This window comes from Onychostoma macrolepis, chromosome 10, assembly GCF_012432095.1.
Source record: "Onychostoma macrolepis isolate SWU-2019 chromosome 10, ASM1243209v1, whole genome shotgun sequence".
Classification (NCBI taxonomy): domain Eukaryota; kingdom Metazoa; phylum Chordata; class Actinopteri; order Cypriniformes; family Cyprinidae; genus Onychostoma; species Onychostoma macrolepis.
This window is the reverse complement of record NC_081164.1, coordinates 12641179-12661848: the sequence shown is the minus strand read 5'-3', so window position 1 is coordinate 12661848 and position 20670 is coordinate 12641179. Positions and strand designations below refer to the sequence as shown.

The following is a 20670-nucleotide window of genomic DNA, read 5'->3' as shown; positions in this document are numbered from 1 at the left end:
AAAAATATATATATTTTCTCTGTCTTGTTGTGTTAGATACAGCATAAGATATATAATATTAATGTAAGAAAAGCCAATTCATTTTTTCCACTTTGCCCTTCAGGACTTTTCTGTTCAGATGTATGCATTCATTTTCATCACACGTATTTAGCTGAAATTTGTTCGCACCAAAAAGTTTGCACTTACCAGTCTGAAGTGTTACTTCATTTGCATGATGCAGTGTTTTAACTGCACTTTGTGTGACTGTTACATTTGGGACGTTTGATAATAAGAATCCACTAACCTGTAGTATTGAATTTTTTTTTTTCTTCCCATAATGCCATAGTTTATATTAAGTGAGGTCTCCCTGGCTTCTCTCCTCACCATGTGGAGCCTGTTCACTGGTCTGGCTGTGAACACACACACATACACACTAACACGCCTCTGATGGGGGGTAAATTATGTTGTAGCTAATGATTACGTTTGCTAGCGGGGGGCATAGAGGATTGCCTGAGGCCCTCCACAGGAAGGCAAGGGTGAGATATGTTCCTTAGACACAAAGTCTTGACTACAGACTCAGATGGATTAGTCATTATAATTATAAACTTCCCTGTGACACATAACATATACTTACTGGCAATCACCGCTTCAACTCTTCCTACCATTTGCTAGAGATGTGAATCAGTATGTGGTGAACGTGAATTTGGGCACTAGCAGGGGTCTTGATCCACTAAACATTGGGACGCTGATGATTCAATTACATGTAACATGATTACAAGGTCACAATCTGGTATTTATCATCAAAACTGCTGACTAATATGCTTCCGGTATCATTTGTTTAGCATTTGTTTAGAATCTTCATAAATCAAACATTTAAGTATATGCTTTTTTTCACAGTTGATGACTCCAAATAATTATTTTTTTATTATTATTACTTTGATTTCTCTCTCAAACAAGTATCATGACTGCAAATGTGCATGTGTCTCACCTCAGAGATGTAGATAGAGATCAATGTCTTGTGTGTCATTTTTCTGGTGGCTTGACTCTTGTCTTGAGCAGTTACTCAACAGCACAGCCATCCATCACATCTCATGCGTTTATCATTATCCAACCAACCATCTGTCCCTGAGCTACTCCTGACGAGAGAGAGAGGGAAAGAATAAGAGAGAGATAAATGTCACAAGACCAAAGAGTGTTTCACTAGAGTCTCCTTACAGTTCCTTGATCATGTTTCGTATCAGATATAAGACCAAATTGAACTCGGACAAGCTTCAGTACGGGGGTCATGGGAGGCTTGTGCAGGACACAGAGTTCTTCACAGAGCCCCTGCCTTTCAATGGCCGAGCCCAGTCATTTCTGGTAAGTTTCATCTATATTACAACCTTCCATTCCTAAACCGTTGACAAGAATTGGATGTTGTGTAGTGCGCAACAGTCTGGGCTGGACCATGACCTCAAGTTTGCCCTTTAACAGAGCACTCGATGCATAGACATCACATTATCATATTGCCGTCACCATAATGGCTGGTTTTTCCTCGCCACTACTTGTGGCAGGGATGTATCTAAGCATCTCCATTGTTCAAGGAGTCTTCATTTTGTTTGTTATAATGAGTGGCGATCTGACATTGGAATTTGTTATCTCAGACCCACGTTCAATCGATTGCTTTTCTGTCCAGTCTACTGAAATCACGAAACAAAATGCAAACAAATGTGCTCCTGAATGAGTAACTCAAAGCAAAAACGTACAGCGAGACAAATAATTCAACGTGCAGTTGTGGATTAATGCATTTATCCTCTATCCTAAAGTAACAGATGTAGAAATTAAATTATAAAAGTATATATCCACTCGTTTGAGAATTTGAATTGGTCAGCAAGATTGATTGCTACCTTTAATTACCTTATTCTGAAAAGATTTGTTAACTACAAATTGTTCTCATTGACTGCCCTTGTCATCTGAGTTAGTGTTTGAAAGATATGGGTTTGCTTTTCCTCATATGCTGCAATGTGTAGTGAGCCACAGAACTTTTTGCTTATTTCATCTTAACTTAAATTATTGTCAGTATAGTACTTCAAGGTTGTGTAAGTATGTGTGTGTTTGTGATATACTTGCAGTTAAAAAAGGATCCTTGTTGTCTCTTGTGTCCAAAGCGCACACTGGATATGCTGTAAACAGAACCTTGATTTTGACCCTGGTGAAATGCTACAGTTACCTGTATAAAAACACATTATCCGAACTAGCTCAAAACAGCAGTGGTTTTAAAGAGGTGAGCGCAGTCGTATTTCATTATGCAATAGTAAGCTTCAGAGAGTATGGCGTTTATTGAAAAATATAGCTTTAAAGTAGAGCAAGAGATTGAATAAATCATGATCTCATTTCGGCCTCATTACAGCTCGTTGAATTTTATGACAATCCACTTTATATAGTCTATGAAATCTGAACTCTGAAGGTGAGCACTGCTGCCCTTCCCATAAATCAGCTGAAGATTTTTAAGTAATTTTTTGCAGAGCAGCCCAAACTGCTTGTTTGAGGTATATAGGCTCTTTAGGCAGTGTGAAGGTTCTTCGGTTATGCAAACATGCTTTTTGCTGTGTTAAGGCTGGTTTGGAGAGTTCTTTGTGAAGTTTCATCATGCAGTGTAAAGGCACTTTGTGCTGTTTTCTTAATGCTGTGTAAAAGAGACTTGTGCAGTTTGAAGGTTCAGAGGTTGTGTAGTGTGAAGGTTTAAAGGTTCTGAATTCAGTTTATCTTTATGCAGTGTAAGGGTTTTGTGCCTTTTTAATGTGTCCTAATGAAGTATAAATGTAGTTCATTTAGTGTTAAGCTTCTTTATACAGTGTAAAGTTTCTACATCTAGTGAAGAAGCTGTGTATAATGCAGTGTATTTCTATGATAGGAGCTCTTTGCTGATTTAAAGGTGCTGTATGTCATTTGTTTGACTGTATAAATGCATAAAAAAACTATAATATGTTTGCAGATATTTAGGAAACATGCTAAGTTCACAAGTTCACTTGTTTCTCTGAAAAACAATGCTACAGCCAGTTATTCTACTTTGAAGTGTGCATTCCTTGCCGGGATTTGTTTTAGTCTGTGTGATTCTGCACACTACCAATTTACCCAATACACCCTGGGTTGCCAATTGGTGGAAAACACAGCGTATTGCAGCAATGGACGCCAGCAAATGAACTGGGTCAGAGATCACAGATTCTACCTGACCTAAGAAGCTTCAGCATCCATTTAAAACTCAATGACCAGAGGCATATTAAAACATAGATAAATCATATAAGGCTCATTGCCTTCTATTGTCAAGTGCACTCATTCCTGTTGCATGTCCTCAATCTGGCAACCCGCATAAGCTGTCGAGTCTAAGGAGAAACAACCCTCTCCAATATTTTGAATCTGGGCTGCAGTACCCATTTCAACCGCTAGCTGTCAATATTACATACTCCACCTGTAAGGATGTGTTTGGTGTCCTAGTCAGCGCTAGCCTGGATACAGCAGGAGACTCCAAACACAGCTCTGGAGATGGAGATGAACCCTTGGGGAGGTTTTAGTTTGAACTTCAAACTGTTCCCCCATACCTGATTTATTTTCAGAGTTCGCAATCTGTCTCTATCTTTCCCTCTTTCCCTCCCTTTTCTCTACTGCTAGTAACTGCCCATTCAGTCATTTCCCCAGGCTGTTTTCTGATGAAGCGCTCCAGCCAGGGAATAAGGTAGGTCTGTAACGAACAGTTGAAAGTGCCGTCTCCAATCAGTTAGCCTGTGAAAGCCTTGGTAACTTTCTGTTCATAATATAAGCTTTCTGTTTAGCTCTCCTTCTCTCACTCTCAGTCTCTCTGTCGGGGCAGGTCTATAAACACACCCCCTTGGTTTCATATTGCTATTGATCTTTGGCTTCCCCTTATTTATAGGCTGATAAATGTATCATTTGTTTTCTCTGCTATAGAAAGGAAACTCAGCCTATTAGTTTCACAACGTCTTCCTCATATTTATCCTTTACGGTCTACCTCACCTTCTTTTTCATGGTTGGCTGGCTAGGCAGTTTATTAAAGGTATACAGATGAATAAAAAAGATGGATGAATAGGTGGAAAGCGAAACAAACACTTTCAATGTAACCACACATTCTTGGCCACATTAGATATTGAAAGCTAGTATAGATGGATGAATGGATGAACGGATGAAAAGTGGTTCATCCAATTCAGGATCAGCTGTAGCTTGCAATAATCCTTCATAACTCTCAAAGTGCTACAAATCTACCTACCATATTTTTGTACAAACATTTATGTCTATAATGTAATTTCACCATTAATAAACATGTAATGGTTATTTATTTATTGTAAAAAATACAAATAAAATAAAAATACTCACAAAGTGTAACAATCACAATATATTATTCTCAGACAGAAAGAACTGTACTGAGCGTGTGCAGAATAAATGTCATCAGTCTGTCTTATTTGGTGGCTTTTCAAATAATGTGAGTGTTACAATTGCCCCAGTCTCCCCTAGAGACTGACCTTTATACTTGCGAAAAAAAATTTTGTTGCTAAGAAACCGTGGCATTTTTAAAACCAATGAAATTCAATTTTCTTAGTTATTAATTCCTCTTTTATTACTTCTAATTACACTATCCAAACTCATCGTTTCTTTCAGTTCATTGCAAGTGCAAGCTATCTATCCAATGCAAACCTAGCTAGCAGTAGTGTTTTTCTCTCTGTCACCTAATGTTTACTTTTAAAGACCTGATAAAAAAGATAAACACCCTCCTTCTCTCTCACACATAAACAAGTTTACACACCACACACTCACGCTTTAGAGGAATGTCTGATTGTGACAGAAAATGAATTATTAAAAGGAGACGCAGGTGCCGGATGCAGCCTCCATTTTGGGAGACTCACAATATGATTTATTTAAAGGACTGTTGCTTCAAAGTCAGTTTAAAGTTTGTCTTTTCTCGCCATTTCTCTTTAATGGGACCCATCATCTCAATCACCGTTTTCCCCCTTCTCTCTGCCTTATCTCGCTCTTGTTCTTTTGCTATCTCACTCATTCTATTCTCTTTGTCAGAAACAAGGCAACATTTACACTCTGAATTTGCACTTCTTTGCTCACAGCTATCGCAGTTTAAAAGGATGAGCCGTACTGGATGACTAGGGTGTTTGTTCAATATTGCAGGTTTCACATGGTACCCTCAGCACTCGGACATAAATAAACATCACACTGGTTTCGATCAGGCCCGCTTGTAGGAAGCATCACCCGTTACCCTGAACAGCCCTTTCCAGAGGCGTTCTGCATGAATTACTCACTTTATCCCTCGTAGTTTTCATTTTGGGACAAGAAGAAGTACTTTATACACAGCAGTGTTCGCTCCAAAAAGCTCCAATTTGTCGGATCAGGAAAAAGGTTTTTGCTCCACTCCAATTTGGGCTCGATAGCAGGTGAGCTTGTTTCATTTCAAAGCAGTTTCTGACAATTTTAGGACACATTCAGTGCTAAATCAGCCATTGTGTTAACCTTCCACTCACAATGTTTTTATCTCCTCTGTTTTTCTTGTTTTCAGATTTAACCCACTAATGTAGGTTTATGGAAAGCATTGTTAAATTTTGATGCATTTTTATAGCATAACGTTTTTAACTGGAAAAGTGAATGGACAAGCTTTTGTGTATTATTGTTAATATGTCATTTGACTTTTCTGAATAACAATAAAGAATTAGCTTTAAAAAAAATAAAATGCAATAATTACTAAAATACTAAATGACTGCATAAAAGAAAAAACAATAAACAAAATAAAAACTGGAGATAGTACTGTAAAATGTTCATAGACGTAGATGAAATGTGATGAAATATGACTTTCTACCCATCCAGAAGTATCAAGTACTGCACTGATTATTTCCCAGACATAACTCCAAAAACTAATATATTGTTCTGCTCATGGATATCTAGTTGAATTGCTACCAAGTGCCTCAAAGAAAATTGGGAATATCTTTGAAAAATATTATGCCACTAACATGGCAAACTTCAAATCCAGTGATTATTTCATGTTCAAAAGCATAGTCGCAGCTCCAAATACCTGCCTCTAGGGCAGTCTACTACGGACGCATCATTTGAGGCTGAGACTATTTAAAAATCATCCTTTTGTTATTTACCATTTAATTTCCATCTTATGTGCATTGTTTGTTTCTGTGAAGAAAATAGTGGGTTAATAGTTCCTGTACCAGCTTTTCGTCACTTTAGAGGAGTTCTGAAAGAACACAGTTGTTCCTCTTTCCGGCTTTGTCTCTCTGAAGAATGGGCAATAGAAGGTTTCTTAATGAGCAGCAGGATTGAATAATTACAGCCCTTAGATGTTTTCTTGATGAGATCCTTGCAGCTCATGATGGGCCACGCAGCTCTTCTGACGATTCCTGAAGAAAAGAACAGAGGAAAGATACAGAAGTGTGAAGCTCTGTGATCAAAGGAACGAAAAAGCTCCCTTTCATTTCACTTTCTGTCTAAAGCAATATGAATCCTCCACATTCTGCCACACTGTAAGTATAATAAGGAAGCAGACTGGGATGGAGGGCGGGAAGAACAGTGGGAGTTTTCATACTAATTTATAACCTTCCGTCTGACCCACATTCATTGGGTCCCAGTGACCAGGTTGAGTGAGTGACAGCTCTTGGAAGGACACCTTGCAATTGGACAGTACATCGCAGTTTTATGGGTTAACTTAGTAACCTCTCATTCCACATGAGAATATGGCCTTCATTAGCAGGAGGAGCATCTCTGGGGTAAGATATATCAAGCTGTAAGCAGAACGAGGTGAAGAGAAAGAGAAAAACTGCTCAGGATCCTTAGAGGATAGACCGGGACACTCAAGGGGAGAGACAACCCTCCTTATTCTGTCTGCTTTATATGCTTATAAAATGTTGATCAGAGTGTTTAAATATATTATCTACCCAAAGGCATTGCACACCTTTTGAAAGAGAGGCACTGTGGGTGATACGAGCAGAGTGTGAAGCAAATGTCTGAAGGTTTGCAGTCATTTGACAGCTTTGTTCCTCTACTATGCAAGAGCACAAATTGAAGGTTTTTCCTCACAAGGGTCTCTGAAGTTCTGGTTTCGCATTAAGAGCAAGTTCATATTTGCACACAGGCACACCCTGGAGCATTTTGGGGTAAGGCCCTGCTGTAATCAAAAGAAGTCTTGGGACCTTTGAACCTGCAGCCCTCCAACACTGTGTCCACATCTCTTGGAGTCTTACCTGAGATACAAACCACCCACACTCGAGCTCAGGGCATCTTAAAAACAAATTTGAGTTTTAAGGATGTCTGGGTAAAACGTGCGTTGCTATGTATGCAAACAGTTTCTAGGGTGTTGCCAGAAATCTTAGCATACCTCATGCCTCAAAACCTGCTGCTTCGGTGTTAGTTTGTTGTGAGTGGTTGCCAGGTCTTTGCAATTAAAGGGTTAGTTCACCCAAAAATGTTGTCATCATTTACTCACCCTTGTGTCGTTCCAAACTTGTACGAGTTTATATCTTATATTGAACATAAAAGAATATATTTTGAAGAATGCTGGGAATCAAACAGCTGTTGGTCCCCATTGACTCTTTTCCTACTATGGAAGTCAATGGGGACCAACAACTGTTTGGTTCTTTACAATTCTTCACAATATATTCTTTTTTTTTTGTGTGTGTTCAACATAAGAAAAAAAAAACATATACAGGTTTGGAATGACATGAGGGTGAGTAAATGACGAAAAAAGTTTCATTTTTGGGTGAACTATTCCTTTAAGTCTATGGTATTTTTTAATCATTTTACCATCCACCAGACAAAAACTTAAGTCCAAACACTTCAATAGCATAAACAGTAAAGGACAAGTTAATCCTGTTTGAGCTAACTGTTAGCATTATAAAAATTAGGCAAAGCTTTAGCATGAGAAATATCCTTACGAAATTTAACCATGGTTTTACTACAAATAAAACCAAAAACAATGGTTAGTTAAAATATGGTAACCACAAATTAACAATGTTTTTGTTACACTGACCATAGTTAAACCATTGTAATAAAAAGGTGGTTATACAAATAGTTAACAATACGCCAAAAAAGAAAAAATGGTTGCTATACTTTTAATAATAAAACCATGGTTAATTTACATAAGAGCAGTAGGATGAAAAACAGTAGGCTAACCCTTATTGTGAGAAATAGTAGGCTTACAGTGATGCTTGCATTAGCAAACACCACTGATGTAAGTTACTGTCAGCTGAAGAGGTGGTTTTCATCAAAATAAGCTAAAATGGTTAAAGGGATAGTTCACCCAAAAATTAAAATGCGGTCATTAATTACTCACCCTCATGTCATTCCAAACCCATAAGGCCTTCTTTCATCTTCAGAACACAAATTAATATTTTTGATTAAATCCAAGCTTTCTGACCCTGCAGCAACACAACTACCAGACAGGCAGTAAGGACATGGTTAAAATAGTCCATGTGACATCAGTGGTTCAACTGTAATTTTATGTGCAAAGAAAACAAAAAATAACAACTTTATTCAACAATTCTTCTCTTCCGTGTCAGTCTCTGCCATGCATTCACGAGAGTACCACGAGGCATGCGTTCTAGTCGTGAACATGTAAAATGAAGGTTTAACCACTGATGTCACATGGACTATTTTAACGTTTTTAATGTCCTTTTTAATGACTATTTTAATGCCCTTATTACGTTTCTGAGACTTGAACGTGGTAGTTCTGTTGCTATGGAGGGTCAGAAAGCTCTTGAATTTCATCAAAAATAATCTTAATTTGTGTTCTGAAGATGAACGAAGGCCTTATGGGTTTAGAACGACATGAGGGTAAGTAATTAATGACAGAATTTTAATTTCTGGATGAACTCTTTAAAATGAGATATAGGCCTAAATGGCAAAATGTGATCCATTTAAACATGGATTGACACTGAAGCTTAAAGAAATACATTAAAACACCCACAGCTCATAGGTCTACCTGCAATTACTATTAAGCACGAACTAGCGTAGAGCACTAATTTGTGAGAAGTCGAGACGGTGCGTGTGACACGGTAAGCCAGCTGGGGCACTAGCAGCAAGTGTCGGGGAGTTCATGCTGTCCCTACTGAGCCCAAAGCTCCTGCTGCTATGTTTGCAGTCTCGCTCTCACTGAGGTGGCTTCGATCAAAAACTAATGCCTGAAACACTTCACACCTCTCGTCGTTTGTTCTCATTCTCCTCGCTCTCAGTACCTCTCTTTTATCCCTGCTAGAAAGATTAGCTTAGCTAGTCAGCAGCATGTTGTGTTTTGGTTGCTGGTGTGCTGTTTTTTTCCTCAGCAGGCTGTTAAACTAGCTTAGCAAGTGAGACTATCATGATCATTCATCTTGAAAGACTTTAGTTTTTGACTAACACCACATGTTTTTCAACCAACCTCATGTTGGTTTCAACTAATGCCTTTGAATCTAATGTTTTTGAAGTTCTTATATTTAGCATGCTAGCACTGAAGCTAAGTATCACTTCAGGATTCTCCAAAATTGACTAGTAGGTGAGTTGCCTGAACTAATTGGTCTTAAGAAAGCCCTCAAGACACTTTTTTGTTTTTTAATTAGTGCTGTCAAACGATTAATCGAGGGTGACCATAAATGCCATTTTTCCCGGACGTGTCCTAGCCATGATTTCTAGATTGCCTAAAATATCTAGGTTTTGGCTTTGTTTGCGTGTGCAGACCGATCGGTGTATGACATCGGTTCTTTATGTTTTCGAAACGCTCTCGAGGTACTTTGAATCAAAGCAATATTCTGGCCAGGACGCGTCCGGGAAAAATAGCACGTATGGTCACCCTAATTAATCGTGATTAATCGCATCCAAAATAAAGTTTTTGTTTATGTAGCGCCCCTACCCTCCTAGGATTTAATTCTTCCCAAGTTCTGGGTGGAGCACCGGGTTCTGGTAATAAGTCTCTCGACAATTTATTCAGTTTATTATTCCCCTCTAGCATTAACTTTACTTATGATTTAAGCTATGGTTTATCTGCATGTTACAGGATGGGATGGATGCTGTAAATGGACTTACAGTAAAGGATCTCACCACTCCACGTAAGTATATGGAAGTACCCTTTGTATTAGGTGTAAACTATAATAATATACAAAGAGCTCACCCAGAGGTAAGTACAGGTAAGTATGAAATTTAAGTGATATATTAACACAGATAAATATTTAAATAAATACAATCAATAAATAAGTCAATAAATATATATAAGTAGGCAAATAAATAAATAGTGTATAGAAGAAAATAAAATTGTTCACTGTTTATGACAAGGTCACATGAACCATTAAACCTCCAAATAAAACTGTTCACCTTCAGAATGTCTCTGTGTGACTTATTTCAAATATCAGTATCAACTGTCATTAAATTTGTAGATTCTGTATACGATTTACACCAGATACTGTAGAAATATCCACCACTCCGTTAATCTATACAACTCCTTTAGACAACTATTCACCAACCTATATAAATGCTGAAATGTGGATCACAGACTATGTACATAATGATTAAAAATGGGCCCACACACACGCATACACAAACCCCACCATTGCAGGCCTGAATCGTTGCTCGTGTGCGTGGTGGCCGAATCAAAACACAATACTGGCCCCTTCACTCTATAGAGCAAAACAAAACAATACTGAGTACCTCAATCTCGGTGTCAGGAATGCAAACAAGCGTTACGTGCTGTCCGCTCTGGTTCCATCAGATGCTGGTTGCAGATGCTTCCGATCCGCGGTCCTCTCTGCCGATGCCAGAGGAACTCCGAATTACACAGGAATTCAGAGCGCTATCTGGTTCTCTAGTAAAACATCCCTCGGTGCCAGAGGATCAGAGCGCTAACTGGGTCTGTCCACCAAGGATGTCATCCTCCCCAAAAAGAAACTAGATGAACTCACAACGTCCTTAGCTCAGTCAGTCTCTGTTGTACAACCGACGTTAACAAACTTTTTAATTTTTATTTTTTTTTCAAACATAAATAAATATAAGCATAAAAAACAAAACATATTAAAAACTCATAAAGTGAATTCCTGACGAAAACACTCACAAAGTAAATAAAACAACCCCTTTTCCGGTGGGTTTGACTAGACGCAGTGGTTCTCAATTCCAGTCCTGGGGCCCCTGCTCTGCACATTTTGCATGTCTCCCTTACTTAACACACCTGATTGAGATCATCAGCTCGTTAGTTCAGTTCATGGATCTCTCCTAACGAGCTGATGATCTCAATCAGGTGTATTAAATAAGGGAGACATGCAAAATGTGCAGAGCAGGGGGCCCCCAGGACTGGAAGTGAGAACCACTGGACTAGAGGACAACCTAATGATCACAGCTCTACCCCGCTCATTCACCTCTCTTCCCTCATCATCCAATAAGAATCCTCCTTCCAGGGTGGGAGGCGGGACCATATCTTTTACAGCCAATCAGATAGGAAAGGCTTTTCTCAACCGTATTTGTGTACAGACTTTATAAAAGGGGTTCACACTCTTAATGAGACATTTGCATACACACTCAAACCAGTGTATATGTCCTATTGAAACAGGTATATAAAGATTTACTCTGGGTTACATTTACATAATATATGTGTGTGTACTGTGTATATTTATTATATAAATATAGAAAAATATGTTATTATATATTAAATATATTTATTTATAATATAAATTATATGAATATAAATATAGACATGTAAATATGTTTAAAATATATACTGTATGTGTGTGTATTATTATATATGAGCCGGTCTCATGAAAATGCGTATAAATAGTACGCCAAATAAAAACGAAAACTCGTGGTATTGATACGCAAAAATGGACTTTGGCGTATATGATACGAACATGTTTGGCGTGCATATAAAATGCAGTTTTCGCATGCATATGATACCAAATTTGTTGGCGTCCATATGATACGCAGTTTCCTCGTACATATGATACGCATCTACCCCACAACTCTAATCCTACCCATCGCATAGCATATACACGCCAAAGTCCATTTTTGAGTATCAATACCACAAGTTTTCATTTTTATTTGGCGTACTATTTATACACACTTTCATGAGATCGGGTTGTTATATATACATAATAAATATACACAGAACACACACATATATTATGCAAACAAAAACTTTTATTTTGGATGCGATTAATCGCGATTAATCGTTTGACAGCACTATTTTTAATGTCTCACTTTGTGTGTTTTTTTACATTTGTACTTTTAACCTGACTTAGCATACAAGCAGGGAACAATGGTTTTAAATGGCAGAATTATTTTAAAGGGGATAAATCCACCTTACTAATAAACGAGTTAATTGTTAGATGACTAACCAGCTTCCAAACTGAGGCCTAAATCATTGCAGCTGTGATTTCCTGAGGGAGTTCCATGTGTGTGCAGATGCAGAGCAGACAGTCTGGAGCCCAACTTCATGTTTCTGCTCTGTCTCCCTGTATTAGCATGAGTCCTGATTCAGCAGCCTTTAATGAATCAAATCATCTCCTTTACATTTCCGATGTTAATGTTGGCTTGCTTTGCATTCTAGCCTCAGGCACAATCCAAGATCTGAATGAAACATATATTGATCTACTTTTTAAAAAATGCTTTAGATGTAGGAAGTGAATAAAAAATGTTTTACATTTTAAAAAGAGGTAATTATTGATCAGATTAACCATGAAATAAATGGAATTCCTGCCTTCTTACACAAGTCATAATAATCAAGGAATTAATCTCTTCTTTCCTAAGTTAATATTAATTTGGAAGAGGAAAGGAACATAAAAGGTGCTTTTAAAGGGATTATCCGCAATGAAAATCAAATGAGAAGTCTGTCACAATTTACTCATCCTCATGTCTTTGCAAAACCATATGACTGACTTTCTTCTACAGAACGCAAAAAGATCAATTCTGATGCTGTTGAATCAATTTTGAAAAAGGATGCAAAAGCACCATAGAATTAGTCACTAGTTTAACTTTTACGCTAGCTTTGTGAATGGTATCGACTGATTTGTTTAAAAGATCTGACTCAAAAGAACAACTGGTTTATGAATCATTCACACCAGTTTTGTCAACTGAATCATTGAAAAGATCTGACTCAAAACAACTGCTTCAGAAATTGCTAAAGAACATTTATTAGGCTGGATGTCAAGTTTAACTTGAATTTAAATTTTGACCTTTTCTTCACTCATAGATACTTCTAGGGCATTTGGACCAACATAGGAGTGAGTAGTGACAGAATTAGACCTTTAAGGACACCAAAACCTCACCAAACCCAAATCCTCTAGAGTGAGAATGAACAGTGATGGTGTCTGTTATCAGCTTAGATCTTGATTCTTCATGTTTCTGGAGCCTGGCCAGTCGCATGAGGTCCCCTTTCCTGCCCTGCTTCCTCCAGGGCCATTGTACCTGAAGATAGCGTTTTTGTCTTAAATGTCAGTGATGGATTAGCCAGCTGGTCAGGGGTCACTGGCAGCCATGTAGTTTGTAATGGCCTGAGTTGCGTGATTACCGGTGCTGATGAGCCGACTGAAAGATGGTTATGCCAGGAATCAATGAGCCTGTTAATACCGTTTTGGCTCAAAGTGCCTTTTAAGAGATCCAGCTAATCGCAGCAGGCATTTTAATTGAGCAAGATATTAACGCTGGTGTAACTCAGACGGAGCTCTGACAAAAACATTCAGTCAAAGGTCTGTCTGTCCAAGACTCTGGCCATAAAGTGAGATTTTATCTCTTTTTCTTCTCTTCTCTCACATCACAAGCTTTCTTAAGGGAGAGTTTCAGTTCAGTGCTTCTCTTAAGGTAAATCAGTAGTGTGTGTATAGACTTCGTCCTGCTAACATCAAGCCTGAATGTAAACAAAGCAATATTAGATTCTTTTTTTACTCATTCTCCTTCTCAGTCACATAGACTGAGACTTTCTTAGTCAGATCATCTTACATTTTACATTAGAGAGTGATTTAAGTTTCTTCTTAACTAGTTATATTTTTATACAGTATAATATAAACTGGCTTTAAGAAAACACCCAAAACAAACTTTGAAGTGAACACCTATTCGTGAAAAGATTGAGAACAATCTTCAGTACATAAGAGTTTGCCATTTACCAGAAGAATAGCTCAAACTGCCTACAGCCTCCATTCCTTTGAGAATCCCATTTCCTGTTTCCAAACTGTATCAGTGACATCTAGTGGTCAGGTGCAGAACCACACATATACATTGCTGTGCCCTGAGATTAACTTCAGTGACTCATGAATCAATGGTTACTGCTGTGTCTGATGTAAATCTCAGAAGACAGAGATGCATGATTCTAGATGCCTCTTAATATAATCCACTGCAGCAGGTTTATAATATAAATCCAGGGTTTTTAACCCCCTTGGGCTCCATAATGGTGCTGCAGGGGGTCAGTGAAGAACTTAAAAAGATTTTCTTAATTTTTTCATGACATTGCTAACTATTTGAATGAGCACAGTTACTGATAATGTAGTAATGTTGGTCATTGAAAGAAAGTTATTCTTCAATCTGATGGATGGAGAGATGCAGCACCTGACCTATGCATTTTGTGGAAGTTAGCTTTTATTAATTAATTATTAATAAAATTAAAATTATTTATTTATTTTAATCATTTTATTATTAAAATGTTATCATTGGTTGCATTTTATTTTATATATATCTCAGTGGTGTGCTGAGGTGTTCCAAAATGAGGAGGCAAAGTTTTTTTTTATTTATTTATTTTTTTTTTATCAAATGTAAATTCATGTCTCAGTCACATTTTCTTGGTTAAATAAACATTACTTACACTATCAGAATAAAGCAATATATTTTATATTTTTACATTAACAATGTAATCAATATTCTGTTAAAGCCAAGTATGAATCTCATCAAGTTAGTCTTTTTTTAAACATTTTACATTTATTACAAAATAATAACTCAAGACAGTATCAACTTATGTTCAGCTAATCTTTTTAATAAATAACTTTTAACTATTTTTGAATTTTTCGGATCATCAGTCATCAAAGCTCTGTAGGCTAAATATTGGTCACAGACACAGAGATTTTCACCAAGCTGATTACTCACTAAAAACTCCCACAGATCATGTTTTCGGGCCATTTCAAATCTTATTTTGATTTAACTAATTAAGTTATATCTAAGTGTGTGGGTTGTTTACTTACTTTTTAAATTAGTCTTTCCATTAACAACATTATATTGTTCATTCAGACTGATTCGCAAACATGGAACGTGCACAAACACAAGAGGCGGGATTTATCGCATGAACCAATCACAGCTGAACATAACCAGTCATATCCAGTTATATCGCGATGACTTTCCCCCACTCTTTCTCAATTACCCCCTACTAAACCCACCGCATGCTTTAAGAGGTCTGTTAAAACTCAATGGGCTTAGGGGAGGCGAGAAAGATGCAAAATCCCACTGTAACTTTACCTGCTGGTGTCACTGTTGGACAGTGTTTCTTTAGAAAATTATTTTGTAATATTTGCATTCATTTATTTTTGTATACAAATTTTTTTCTCATCCAATATTTTGAGGAGGGACTGCCTCCCTTGCCTCTTTGGAGGAAACACCCCTTGTACCTAGGTGGTTTAGTGTAAATATACTGTATACATGAGCTAGATGTTGTCAATGATGTTCAACAAGCTCAATGAACGATAAAACCCTCTGAAAACTCACAATACAAACCACTCACACAAGGCCACACACAGACTCTGATATCTTATTTCCAAAAGCTTCAGTAGGAGCACAGTGAAGCTTCTGGTGTCAAAACAGTGATTTTTCTATTTGTAATCATGGCTGTATCTTCTTGGCGCTCACACTGGGCGCTCAAGTCCAGTTCCAGCAGGTGAGTGCAGGCCCAGTTAATATAGCTCACGTCTGCTCCCTGTGGAAATCAACCACAACCTGACCTACAAGAATGACTCTGTTTCCTCTCCCTACACACAATGTTTTATTCATGAGAACTTTCGCTAGATATAGTCTCTGATTTCCTTTTTTCCTCTGAGAGAAACAAGTCTTTCTTGTCGGTACGTAGATGCCCGGACCCAATCACTTCTCAGGTCCCGCTGGACTGATCCCAGACCTGTAGCCTCATGTCCTGCTTTGTGAAGTGAGGTCAAAAAACAGTGATTTCACTAATAAAAACTGTATTGCGAATTGTTCCCAGGTTACATAAAGAATTGTTTTCACTCAGCAGATTAGAGCCCCTTTTAACAGCGCAATAACTTGCTTTCAAGCTTTTTTCCCAAGAGAAATATTGTTTTACCTTTTTTGAGCTAGGTCGGTGTATAGCCATGTGAATTGTTTTTTATATGGCACGTTTATCAGAGCAGCCACTATCCCCAACATTTTAAGACATGGTTTAGTTTATTCTTGGACTTACCTAGAAACCTCAAATCTGAAAACCCCATTTATATCTGGTTGTTACATCTTGGGTGATCTCATCAGTCAATCAGCACTAAATAAACCAAAACAAGATACAAAAAATCTTGTCACATGATCAGTCAACCACATTAGAAGGTATTGTGCTGACAGACATATAGATAGATAGACAGACAGAGACTTCTTACTATGTAAACTGATTTTTTTAAATGTTTCTTTTAGGGGTGTGCAATATATATCGTCTGTGATGATATCGTAATTGTTGTTTTAAGGATGTGCGATTTGACATTATCGAGTATTTTGTAAAAAAAAAAATTCAAAATACCCCTACAGAGTGCACGCATACATTACGTGAAGTCTAGACTAGTGAACGTTAGAGTGTGTTCTTTCACTGCATGATTCAGTCTATTACAATACATTTAGAATGGTCACAAATTTAAGACATGGGGGCAGAAAATGTATATATTGTAGGGCTGATAAGTGATTAAAATTTTTAATGCGGCGATTAATTAATCTAATCACATCAAATTTGGCTGAGAAATTACTCCCAAAATAAAATGTAAAGTCTTGTTGTTAAATAATAAACTAAAACTGCCAGTAGATGGTGGTAAATGTCTTAATGATTAAGTCATCGAGTCATTCATTCATTTGATTTGTTCAAATGGCTGATTCATTCAGGAGTGTAGTAAATGGTTCTTTATGAATGGTCCATTGAATCATTAGGCTTGTTCGACTTGAAACAGATCATCACCATCAGATCGATCGGTGTGTGACATCAAAGTACCGCAAGAGCTATAGAGAGCAGATGAGTTTTTTTTTGCAGTGAGAGGCGCCTTTTTTAAATTGTTTTCTGTTGGCAGTAAGCGTTTTGTGTGCCTCGCATTTTTGCAGGAGCGCTCTGAGCGTCTGAAGTTGAAAAAAAGCAACTATGAGCGGAAAAGTGCCCGACGACATTTGCGTTTTTTTCCATTGTCCAATCAAATGAATGGAGAGGTGGGCCTTCTGTTGTGGTGACGAAAGTTTACCGTTGCTTAGAAAGTCCGGAGACTGCGATGATGGAGGAGAAACTTTTGGTGTCTGTCGCAGGTTACCCGGAGCTGTATTTTTTTAAGGTTTTTGCTAATATGACAGTTTCCTTACAGCAAAAACCAAAGATTTTAGAGCGCTCCCACTATAATCCTTTGATTGGACTGACAGGACAGCTGATTGGGTGGTTGCCTAGCAACATAAAAAACCGCAGCGCACTGCTCTTTTTTAAAAGTCACCAAAAAAAGGCAGTGCGGTGCACCACGTGTTTGATCGGGGCCTTATGCTTTTGAATCGCTCTCGCAGCCCTTTGATGTCATACGCCGATCGGTCTGTGCAGCGCCGCTTCAAATCCAACGTGCCTATGGTCAGTGGTTCAACACGCCAAATGGTTCACCCAATTCATTCAAAACGTGCATTAAGAAATGAAATGCCGCTGTGTGTTGCTCAGAGACGAACAGTTCTGCTTTGTCTTTATATTTTCATTGGCAAAATTGAGCAAAACAGACAACAATGTGTCTAAAATAACACAATATTAACTTCTTACTTACTGAACTGTTGTATAAGATCAGTATCATATTTGCATTCATGTGATATTGCACTTAGCCTATTGCTCATGTGATATTGTTTAACTAGCCTATATGACGTAAATATGAGGCAAAAACTCAAACAGGGGCATTTTTGTCCTCTTGAATCTTGAATTTTAGGAACATTCTACGTTCTGCTCCATCATGCAGTGAGTTGTTGCCCTGCCTCATATTTACCATCAATCAGCTGTATGCAATGTTAGATGACCCACATAGGTCTGGGGCGGGGCAAGTGCGTTAAATGCATTAATAATATAAACACGTTATTTTTCACCGTAATTAATCTAATTAACGCGTTAAATTACCAGCCCTAATATATTTATACCACTTCATATAGCCTAGTTAATCAATTTCACACGAAGAGTGCCGTTTTTTTACAAATTTGATATTGATTTTTTACACCAGTTCAATAAACAAGAAGTTAATTAAAGGTCCATTGACGTGCTTTGAAACAAGTTGTTCTGTGTGTTGACGTCATTTCAACTGAAACAGGAAGTCAGGGCAGGACATATCAAGCAGTCCCACCCCCTTTTTAAAATAGCCAATAGCGTTTAGTTTATATCACAGTTACAATTTGTACCAGAGCCATTCACCGTACAGAAAATACAAATCCTGTGAACAAGTGACCAATTTGAGCTGCAGCTTCAGCTTCTGTTTATAGTTCAGGGGGTGGGACGCTTTGGGTTCTAGAGAGCATTTGATTGGACAGAAAGTTTGATGAGAAGCGAAGTGCAGTGTGATGTCATCAAAATCGCCGATCCATATTGGCTGTGAGAGACTGTAAGTTTTGAATGCTTATATCTTGTAAAAGTGAATTTTGTCATTGTTTTGGAGCACACTAGCTTATAGATAATCTTAAGCCTAACATACCAAAAGCCAAAAAAATTCAATTTTGATTTCATGGGGACTTTAAGAGACTTACGTTTTAGACACCATATTCCTGTTTTTGCGCTATTTCGACAACAACAAAAAAAAATTCCAAACACAGCCACAGCACTGTTTTGTGTCTCTGAGCAACATGACGGTGTTTTGTTCCTGAATCAACCGTTTAAATGATTCGGTTCAATCGCAATGACTCACTTATTAACAGTGACTTGCTGCCACCTACTTGCGGTTTTAATTTCACATTCAGAGTATCTTTGATTATTTAAATAATTTCAGATATCAGTATTCAAAAGATAATGGACACTTTTAGAAAAAAAAATGGCTTTATAAAGGTAAAAATGCCGATAAAATGTAAAAATCAGTTCAAACTTACTGGAAAAGATTCATTTCTATCACTGACCACCACACAGAATATCAAAAACTTTAGGAGTCAGCAGTCCACGGCAGTCCTTAAGGTACCAGCACAATAACACACTCAGCAAAATATTGTCTAATTATCATTATCAATAAAATCCCAGAAAATATGAAGATATTATTTTTTGTCAATATCGCACACCCCTAGTTTCTTCATATAAATATAAATGAGTGTGAATGAAGACTTTTCTCTTTCTTTCTAGATCTACATTCCTTGCAGAACTGCTCTGATCCTGGCAAATGAGGACATTGATTTCAGACATTGAGGACTGTGCGGATGAATGGAGCTGATTCTTGCATCATATCCCTGAGTTCTTTGCAATGCTTACAAACTCTGTTATTTGCCCCATAATATTGTCCCATATTTAGAGATGTAGTTTCCATTGTGCACCACAAAAGTAGTTATCTAACAGAATGTCCAAGCTGCTCTTCTCCATATAATGAAAGTTGTCTGTCACTGGTCCCCATCTGCTTTCATTACATTTCATTGACATTCTACTAAATTTCCAGTTTTGTGTTCTCCGGATTAAGCCATACGGTTTTGGAACGACGGATGAGTAAATGATTACTTTTTATTTATTCTCTTTAAGGCTCTTTTAGTTTTTTTTAGGTGAAATAATTTGTTATATAAGAGGGGAACTGATAATTTTGTACAAACCGAAGGTTATTGTAATTTTGGAGGTTAATGCATTACAAAAGCACAAAGAGCTTTTAATTTGCTGTTGTGAACATTAATTCTAAATGCATTCGGATTAATTGGATATTGCTTGTGTTATGACATCAGCAAGGTCATTTTGTTCTCTCTCTCCATGTCTCTATTCATCCTGCTTTCCCTATTTCACCCCATAACCTTATCCTGTCTTCACTTAGCCTTAAATGCATCCAATCCATGATTCTGATTTAGTGGGCCATTAAAAAGTTTTACAGCACCGGGTGACATCATAGGCCAGTTGGATGTACTGGGGAATATGAATCTCCTGAGCCTCGCAGAGAATCTAGTGTCCTCTCCAGGGAAGACGAATAATTCCCTTGTAACCGTTCCCTTGGGTGTGAGGTCTCAGCAGCTGTTCTGACACAACAGGAGACAAAAATCTTACCTAATTACTCTAATTAAATTTTTTTTTTTTCCTTAATGCATTTAATTAAATTGCTTCGGTTTAATCTATCACAGCACTTTAATTTTGCCAGAGCTCTCAGCCCAAGCTTTTAAACACTAATAAGACTGGTATATTAATATTGAAGACATTCATGTCCTTATAGTGGAGTTTATTGCTACCGCAAACAGCAGCCAAGGTGGTCAAATAAACATGAGGGGGAGGGGGGGGGGGGCAATTGTGTGCATGTATACGCTCATTTTGTATGCTGTAATTCATTTTCTGTTATA

General features: G+C 37.6%; 1 protein-coding gene across 1 annotated transcript in view; it reads left to right on the top strand.

Annotated features, from left to right (window-relative positions):
- Window positions 1-20574, top strand: part of gbe1a (glucan (1,4-alpha-), branching enzyme 1a) — a 154599-nt gene extending 134025 nt beyond the window's left edge. The window contains exons 15-16 of the mRNA XM_058790245.1: window positions 1221-1338; window positions 19490-20574. Coding sequence (XP_058646228.1) covers window positions 1221-1338; window positions 19490-19552 — 181 coding nt within the window. The 3' untranslated portion in view covers window positions 19553-20574. The remainder of the gene's footprint in view (window positions 1-1220; window positions 1339-19489) is intronic.
- Window positions 20575-20670: the final 96 nt, after the last annotated feature.